This window comes from Phacochoerus africanus, chromosome 8 (genome assembly GCF_016906955.1).
Source record: "Phacochoerus africanus isolate WHEZ1 chromosome 8, ROS_Pafr_v1, whole genome shotgun sequence".
NCBI classification, from domain to species: domain Eukaryota; kingdom Metazoa; phylum Chordata; class Mammalia; order Artiodactyla; family Suidae; genus Phacochoerus; species Phacochoerus africanus.
The window spans coordinates 59,240,460-59,249,163 of NC_062551.1; the positions used below are offsets into that span (position 1 = coordinate 59,240,460).

The 8,704-nt window shown below is 65.8% G+C and overlaps 1 protein-coding gene across 1 annotated transcript; it reads left to right on the plus strand.

The window, feature by feature from the left end:
- The first annotated feature begins 230 nt into the window (after nt 1-230).
- KMT5C (lysine methyltransferase 5C) lies at nt 231-7,697 on the plus strand. The gene is made up of 9 exons (XM_047791872.1): nt 231-345; nt 2,150-2,397; nt 2,565-2,730; nt 3,105-3,214; nt 4,011-4,174; nt 4,338-4,357; nt 5,833-5,969; nt 6,071-6,231; nt 6,500-7,697. The coding sequence occupies exons 2-9, from the start codon at nt 2,150-2,152 to the stop codon at nt 6,997-6,999; spliced, it is 1,506 nt and encodes a 501-aa protein (XP_047647828.1). The 5' UTR covers nt 231-345; the 3' UTR covers nt 7,000-7,697.
- Nucleotides 7,698-8,704: the final 1,007 nt, after the last annotated feature.

An 8,704-nucleotide genomic window follows, 5' to 3' on the forward strand; every position in this document is an offset into this window, starting at 1 on the left:
GATACGTCTCCATGGTAGCAGATGAAGGACAGCAGCGGCGTCCACTGGACGCAGTTGGCGGCGCTTGACGGCAAGGCGGGCGTGGCGGGGTTTTGTAGGGGCACTGCCGGGGGCGGGCGGGGAGGGCCAGAGCGGAGCTTGGCCAATAGGAGTGGCGCGAGCTTCGTAGCAACTGAAGAGTGGCGGCAACCTTGGCCAATGGGAGGACACGGTGGCCGTGGCGGGGCAGGCCCCGCGGGGCCGACTGGAGGCGCGGCGACCGTGTCTGACGAGAGCTGGAAGAGGCAGTGGGAGGTGGTGGCATCGGCGGCGCGGGCGCCAGAGGAGGAGGAGGAGGAGAAGCGGGTGAGGGGCGGCGCGGGGCCCGACCTCTGAGCCCCCTCTCGGCCCCCGCCCCGCGCTGCCTTGGCTTTGGGTCGTCCCTAGCCCCGACTGTCCCCCGCCCCACCCGGCCCTTCCTCGTGTCCAGGCGCCCACGTCTCCCCGCCCTTCGGCGAGCCTCAGGGTGCTCGCTGCGCCTAGCCCCTTCCCCGTGCTTCTTCACCCGGGGCCCTCTCCGCAGCCCCGGGCCTTCCCCCGGCCCCGCTCTCGCGCTCCAGGCCCTTCCCTGGACCCTCAGCTCGCCCTCTGCGCTGACTCTTCCTCCCCTTCCTGGACTTGAGGCTTTTCCCCTGCACTCTCACCGCCTAGCCAAGTCCTTCCCTGGAGCCCCCAGTCTTCCCCAGGCGCCTGTCTGCTTCCCCAGTTGCCCTCTGGTTCTCAGGCCCTTCCCCTGCACTCTCACCGCCTACCCAGGCCGCTGGAGCCCCCCACCGCCGTCTTGCGCAGGCCCCTGTCTGCTTCCCCTAGTTTCCCTCTGGACTTCAGGCCCTTCCCCTGCACTCTCACCGCCTACCCAGGCCCTTCCCTGGAGCCCAGGCTCTCTCCTCAAGGCCGTTCTACGCTCCTCCCCGGCTCCCTAGGACTTCCCCATCCCTGTTTGCTTTTCCAAGCCCCGTACTGGACCCCCTAGCCGCCCCCCTCGACCTGCTCAGGACTCTTCCCCGGAGCTGCAGGTTCTTCTCTGCTTTCGTTGGCCCCCTTGTCACCCTGCTGGCTTTTCTGGGGTCCTCCCTGGATCCCCAAGCTATCCCGCAGGCCTCTGTCCCTCCTGCAGGCACGCTGGCCCGTCACTCTGCCCCAGCTCCCACCCCACAGTGTCCATTTTTCTCTTTCCCCACATGCCCCTCTGTAGCCTCCTTTCTGTCCCAGCGCCCACCCGCGGCACCCCCTCTTTATCCCCAGCCTTCGTGTCTTCTCGACCCCCTTTCCCAGCCGCTCTCGCTCCCAGTCTGTCTTCCACCCCCCATTCCGAGGCACCATGGTGTGGGGGCCCCCGCAGGCCCTCTGCAGTGGGGGTTAGGAGGCTTGTTTTGTTGCCTTTGGCTAATCCCTGTCTTTCTGCTCCTTTTTTATGGGCCTCTTCTGCTTCTCCATACTGTTCCTTGTCTCTCCCCCTCCCCCGCTTTGTCCTCTGCGCCCCTCCCTCCCCCGGAATCCTTGGAGAGGGAGCAGGTGCTGGGATCCCTCCTTTGCTCTCCCTCGCCTCACCCCCCCCCCCCCCGCCCCCCGCTCCAGCCTGCCCTGGGTTTCACCCAGAGCCTTCTGAGGACTCCCAAGGGCTACTGGGGAGGGGGGTGGAGGCCAAGGCCAGCAGAGAGTGGGGGTGGGTGCAAGAACAAGCAGTTCTGGCAGGGCAGGAAGCCTTGGCGTTTTCCTTGGTGAGGGCTGGAGATGGAGCTGGGTCCCCCCTGACTCCCACCTCCTGCAGGACTAAGCCTTTAGGGTTATCCCAGACTGCCAATTAATCAGCCTTCCCGGGCCAGTAGGGACATGCGCGCACACGCATGTGTGTGTGTGTGTGTGCGCGCGCGCGCGCGTGCACGCGCACGCCTGTGGAGGTCTCAGGGAATCTGCGTGTGCCCATGGAGGGAGGGTCCATAGGGGGTTGGGGGGTTTGTGTCCGTGCTCCCGAGCCTGAGAAGATGCAGATACTGACGATGGTGGCTGGAGTTTCTTGGGGGCCTCCCTGCTGTCAAAAGCACTTGTTGCGTTTCACCATCGCTGTCGCCCCTGTGAAGTCAGTATGGCTTTTCGCCCTTCTTTATAGATGAGGAGACCGAAGGGCTTGCCAGCGTCGCGCAGAGCGTACAAGTGGCACAGAGCAGGCACACGCCCAGGGCGCCGTCCCTGCCCCTGCGCTGCCCTCTCCACTCCCCGCCGGAGACAGCATGGTGCGTGGGGCACCATGGGGCCCGACCGCGTGACCGCCAGAGAACTGTGTGAGAACGACGACCTCGCCACCAGCCTCGTCCTGGACCCCTACCTCGGCTTCCGCACCCATAAGATGAACGTCAGGTGAGGGGGCCTGGAAGAGGGCGGACCGAGGGTCGGGACCCCTTCCCTTTCCCCGCCACCTCGCGGCCCCGTCCTCCTCAGCCCCGAGCGGGGGCGGGGGTGGGGCCCGGGAAGGCCCGGAGGGAATAGGCCAAGGCCCTGGGACCCAGGCGTGACCTCTCCCCCAGCCCCGTGCCCCCCCTGCGGCGACAGCACCACCTGCGCTCAGCGCTGGAGGCCTTCCTGAGGCAGCGGGACCTGGAGGCTGCGTACCGGGCCCTGACGCTGGGAGGCTGGATGGCCCACTACTTCCAGAGCCGGGGCCCGCGGCAGGAGGCTGCCCTCAAGACCCACGTGAGGGAGCCCTTCCCTTCCCCCCCCTCGACCTTGCGCCTCCCCCTACCGTGTCCGCCTGTCCCAGGTCCTCTGCCCGGTGTTCGGGCAGACCCTCAGCACAGCGTCCCCTCCCTGGGACTCCCCGACTTCCTCGCCATCGGGACCATCTGAGGCAAGGCTCAGAGACTCCTAGGAAAGGAGAGTTGGGGGGCCCTCTGAGATGGAGTCCAACCTCTTCATTTGACAGATGAGACTGAGGCCCCCGAGAGGGGAAGTGAGCTCCCCGAGACCACACAGCGAGTCAGTGGCAAAGCAGAACTAGCACCCAGGAGAGAGAGGGCCGACGACCCTGCCCCACCTCCTCACCCCGCCCACCCCCTCACCTCCCCCAGATCTATCGCTACCTCCGCGCCTTCCTGCCTGAGAGCGGCTTTACCATCTTGCCCTGTACCCGTTATTCCATGGAGACGAACGGAGCCAAGATTGTGTCCACCCGAGCTTGGTAAGAGGGCATGGCTCGCAGCCCAGGGCCCCAGGCTGGTCAGGGGGCTCCCCCACCCCACCCCGGGGGCTGCTGGGAGAGGAAAGCCGGGCCCTTCTGGAGGAGACTGGGCACTGCGGGAACAGGGCATGGGGGCCCCAAAGATGTTCGCGGGCCAGGAAGAGGCAGTGAGAGGAAGGAGACCCGGCCTGGCCCCCAAGACCCCCTTGCCAGCCACAGCCCGGCTGGGAGATGAGATCCCCTTGGCACTCCCGGGGCTGCTGGGAAAGGACTGACCTTGTCCCCAGGACTGTGCTGTCCTTTTTGCATCCCCACCTGAGCCCCTGCCTAGTCGCAAACACTGCTGGGCTCAAGGTGGGACCCACTCCTCACATTCTGGCGGGAAGGCAGCTGGCGGTGGCAGGGCTGCCGCTGTTCGGTGCTTCCGGAGCCTGCCTGGGCATTTGGAGAGTGTTCTTGGGAGCCAGGCCTGGGCTGAGACCCGAAGGAGAAGGACGAGCCAAAGGGTCTAGTGAAGATGGGGGGGGGGCACCTGCGAGGGCTTCCAGGTAGGACGCGTCTGGAGGAGCCCTGAGCGGGAGGGGCAGGGCTTTCCGCAGGCCGAGTGCCGGAGCAGGGAAGCGCCCCCAGGCGGTTGTAGAGGCCTCCCTGGGAGAATTTGAGCAAGAGCGCTGGGAGGTGGAGGGCGGGGGCTGGCGCTGCCTTCCCTCAGGAGGCCCGGGATGAGGGGCCCCTGCGCCCCACGCTGGTGGTCTGGGCGGGCGGCACACAGACCCACGGCCTAGCCTTTTGGCAGGAAAAAGAATGAGAAGCTGGAGCTGCTGGTGGGCTGCATTGCGGAGCTGCGGGAGGCCGACGAGGGGCTGCTGAGGGCCGGCGAGAACGACTTCAGCATCATGTACTCAACCCGAAAGCGCAGCGCTCAGCTGTGGCTCGGCCCGGCGGCCTTCATCAACCACGGTGGGGGCGGGGAGGGGGCTGAGGGTGGGGCTGGAGTTCCGGTGGGGGGGGCGCGGGAGGGGGTGGGGCGGGTGGGGCAAGGAGCCGGGGGGAGGGGGGGGGGCTATTTGCTGGCTCTGCTGACCTGACTCTCTTCCTCTCCGCACCCTGCAACTGGCTCCAGACTGCAAACCCAACTGCAAGGTGAGACCTGGGGACCCCCGACCCAGGAACGGGTAGGGAGGCGGGGCTTCCTGGTCACGGAGTAGCCAGAAACTGTCCTGGGTCTCCCCACCCGAGGAAGCAGTTTCTCCCCACTGGCTGTGCAGAGCTGGTGTTTTGACCCTGGTTGTCAGGAGTGGGAGGAAGGGGCTCTGGTTCGAGTCACTCTGGGACCCAGGTTGCCACCTGCTGGCAGCCTTTTTCCGTCTTTGGTCTTTGAACCTGAGCTGGGGGCTCTGCCAGTTGGAGGGGCAGTGTGATGGTGGGAACCCAGAAAGTGCCCCTGGCCCTGGCCACCTCTCCCCCTTCTGTGCCTGAGAGGGAGAGATTGAGGGGACATGGCCCTGGTAAGGCCCCGGGTGTGCACCCTGCCAGGCGTGGGCCTCACCTGGGTGTCCTCGGGAGCCCCAAGCTGTGACGAGGGTTTGAGTCCTGGCTCTGCCACCCTGGCCCTGGTTTCTCAGATGGGAAACCCTAGGAACTTGCGCCCCCCCGCCCCCGGGACGGTTGTGAAGGCTAGGTGCATGTCCACATCTTGTGACTTTGCTGACATTTATGTAGGTTTGGGGCGCGGACAGTGGGCAGGACAGAGGGAAGCAGGGCTCTGTGGTTGGGGGTGCCAGCCGCCTCATGCTGCGGAACTGGCAGGCTGCACGGAGGTCACACCCGAGCCAGGCTTTGAAGGAGGAGTAGGATTTTCCTGGGTGTTGAGGGCAGACGGGGCACATCAGGGCATCCGGGATGGGACGTGTCCCACTGGTGGGCGAGGCCCAAGGGGGGCTGGAGTCTGGAGTCCCCGGGGTCGGAGGTCAGGATGGAGGCAGAGGCTAGTGTGTGCCTTGGGGTAGAGCTGCGGGAGAGGCGATGTGGGGCTGGCCCCAGATAGGCTCTCTGGGCAGGGCAAACGGGGGCACCGACCCTGCCTGATCAGGAGGTGCCGGCCACTTGGCCGGGGCCACTCGCAGGTGTGTGGCAGAGTAGAGTGGACAGACGGGAGGAAGGACGGATGGGCGAGCATCCTGTCTCTCTCCGAAGGGGACCTTGGAGGCAGGAGCAGGCAGGCGAGAGGGGCCCGTGGGCCAGCAATCCTGGACTGAGGTTGCGGAGTGGACACAGTCCTGGCAAGGGGAGGTGGCAGAGCTCAGCCGCGGAGGAGCAGGCTGGCAGGGTGTGGCAGAGGCGCCGAGGAGCAGTGCCGAGGGAGCGGCTCCTTTGCGTTGCCAGGGCCCGGTTAGATCATCATCCTGCAGGAGGGTGGGAGCCAGCGAAGTGGGCGGAGGGTCAGGGGGTGTGAGCAGAGGGCAGGCCCTGGGCAGGGCGCTTCCTGGGCTCTCAGCCCTGCCATCCCAGGAGCGGCGGCGGGCCGGGGGCGGGGGGCGCCTGAGGCCAGGGTGCCCGGCCAGGAGGGGTGGAGCCGGCCGTCCCTAGGGTAGGGTGCTGAGCCTCTCGTCCCTCAGTTCGTACCTGCAGATGGGAACGCAGCCTGCGTGAAGGTGCTGCGGGACATCGAGCCAGGCGACGAGGTGACCTGCTTCTACGGCGAAGGCTTCTTTGGTGAAAAGAACGAGCACTGTGAATGCTACACCTGTGAGAGGTGGGGACGGCCTGCAGGAAGGGACAAGGGCCCCTGGGCTCCCAGGACCTGGCAGTGCCTCCTCAGGGCCCATCCCCTCTCCCTGCTCACCTTCCCCCCAGGAGAGGCGAAGGCGCCTTCAGACTGCGGCCCCGGGAGGCCCTGCCACCCCCGCCCCTGGACAAGTACGAGCTCCGGGAGACCAAGCGGCGGCTGCAGCGGGGCCTGGACGGCCACCGGGCCTGCGCCCACCCCGCCCCGCTGCGCCGGGACCCCTTCTGTGGTAAGCCTGGGGCACGGGGAGGGCCCCTGTCCTCCTGGCCTGTCTCCATCAGCTGCTGCCCCTTCCCCGGCCCCTTCTCTGCCCTCCTCCACCTCATCGCTCCTTCTCCCTCCTTCCCTCGGCCGCCCCGACAGGGCCTCACTGTCTTCAGTTGTCCCCTCCTGAGAAGCCTGGGGGGTGGAGGGCGGCTGGCCGGCCTGACCGGAGCCGTGCCCTCTGCAGCTCACATGGCTGCCCTGTCTCTCCCCCTTCCCCTGGGCCTCCACAGCTGCCTGCCAGCCCCTGTGCCCCCCGCCCTTCGCTGCCCGCCCCGATGCCGCACCCCTCTGGCTCCAGTGGCTGCCTCAGCCCCAGCTCCGGGTGCGCCCCAGAAGGCGCCGACGCCCCAAGCCCCGGCGAGCCCTGGCACCCCCCGTTCTCCGTGCTGCCCGTGTCTCTCTACACCGGTGGGGAGGCTGTGGCCCCCACTGCTGCCTGCGGGCGGAGGCCCTGGTGGCCCTGGGTCCGGTCCCCCGAGCCCGCTGGGCCCCCCAGCAGGACTGGCACTGGGCCCGGCGTTATGGGCTGCCTTACGTGGTCCGGGTGGACCTGAGCCGCATGGCCTCAGCCCCGCCTGCCACTGCCACCCCCGCCCCTGCCAGGACCCCAGGCCCCATCCCCATCCCCAAGCAGGCCCTTGCCTTCACCCCCTTCTCCCCACCCAAGCGCCTGCGGCTGGTGGTCAGCCACGGCTCCATTGACCTGGATGTCAACAGCGATGGACCGTGATGGGCTGGACAGAGGCCAGGCCAGCAGAGGAGGGCATCCATCCTGGTCCCGTCTGCCCCAAGTTCTCGGGAGCTCACCTCCAGAAGGAACTCTGGGACCTCTGGGAGGGAGTTGGCCTTCGACCCCAGCACAACTCTGCCCCAGGGGAGTGCGGGGGGGGGCGCGGGCCTGGACACCCCCCAGGGATCTGACCCCTGACCCTTTGTGACTGCTGACCCCTGAGCCACCCCTACCCTGGCAGGAAGCCCTGGCTATGGCCACCTTCCCATCCCAGCCCCAGCCTCAGGGTTGAAAGAGTTGTTCCCTTCCCCACCCACCTTCTACTGCCCAGGGAGCAAAGCCATAAGGGGTGGGGGCCACCCCGTGGCTTCTCCACAGAAGCCCAGGCCTCGGGAGGAGGTGGAACTGGCTTGGGGGTGGACGCCCTACACCGCCCCATGGGGGGGGTAGGTTTGTTCTCAGCTCTGCAACTGTTTGAGGTGGGGGGGGCGAGGTGGGGGTGGCCAGGGGCTTGTCCCCACCACCCCGTGGGTCTCAGGGAGGCCGGGTGCGACCTCATCTTTCTCATGGTGCTATCCCTGGTGCTACTGGGGTGTGGGGGCTCCCTCCCCTCCCCCACACCAGAATGGGATATGTTGGGGGATTGGAAGCACTTGAACTTTTTATTTTATTTTATTAAAACCTTGTTATAAGCAGCACCTTGGAAGCATTTCCTTTTGGTTGGCGTTTTGAAGAGATGTCTGTTGGGAGGGTAAGACCCTCCGCCTTGCTGCGAAGACCAGACTAGGAGGCAGCGGCTGCGGCTTTGGGCCCTAAGAGCCTTGGGAGGGTGAAATGCAGTGGACGTCGGTATGGAGGCAATAATCGCAGACCCAGAGTTCCCTGGTGGCCTGGTGGTTACCGACTTGGCATTGTCACTGCTGTGGCTCCAGTCTGATCCCTGGCCCAGGAACATCTATCTGCGTGCCATGGATACAGTTAAAAAACAAAACAGAATCACAGGCCCATCTTCTTGTGTGGGAGGGGAGTCTTCCCATTTTTCAGACGAGATAACTGAGGTCCAGCAGTTAGAGTGACTTGTCCAGGGTCACGCGTGGCCCTGGATCACCCTTGTCTGAAGTCAGGCATCGCCCCGCCCCCTCCCCCCTGCCCCACGACCTCGTGGGTGTTGTCTTGGTTGGCCTGGCTCTGTAAGACCAAGAAAGACAGTGAATCTTCGCATGTTTTTTCCGATGCATTTCGGTGTCTTGATTTTGCTGTGGTCTCTTAACTCTCAGCTCAGCCCTGTTTTACAGAAGGTAGTACTAACAGCTAACACTTCGTGAGTGCTTCCTGCTACCAGGCCTTCCCGTAAAGTGTGCTCTGGGCATTTTTTCATGGTCAGTGAGGCCTCCTGGCTCTTTCACAAGGGCAAGCCAGGAGTGTCTGAGGGCCCGTCTGTCTCCCTGGCTGGCCTGGGAAAGCCTTCGCCTGGAGGTTGGTGGGGTCAGGCCTTGCGCAGTGAGGGGCCTGGAGGCCCTGCGGAGGGGGACGAGCAGGTGTGGCGAGGCTGCAGGAGACCCCGGGTGGGCTGAAGGGAGGGACGGCCCAGAAGGGGCACTTCACACGGGGCCTGGGGCTGGGGCTGGGGACAGTTCAAAGCAGCCAACTTTTTTTACTTTAAAATCCATTTTGGGAGTTCTTGTCATGGCTCAGAGGTGGTCCT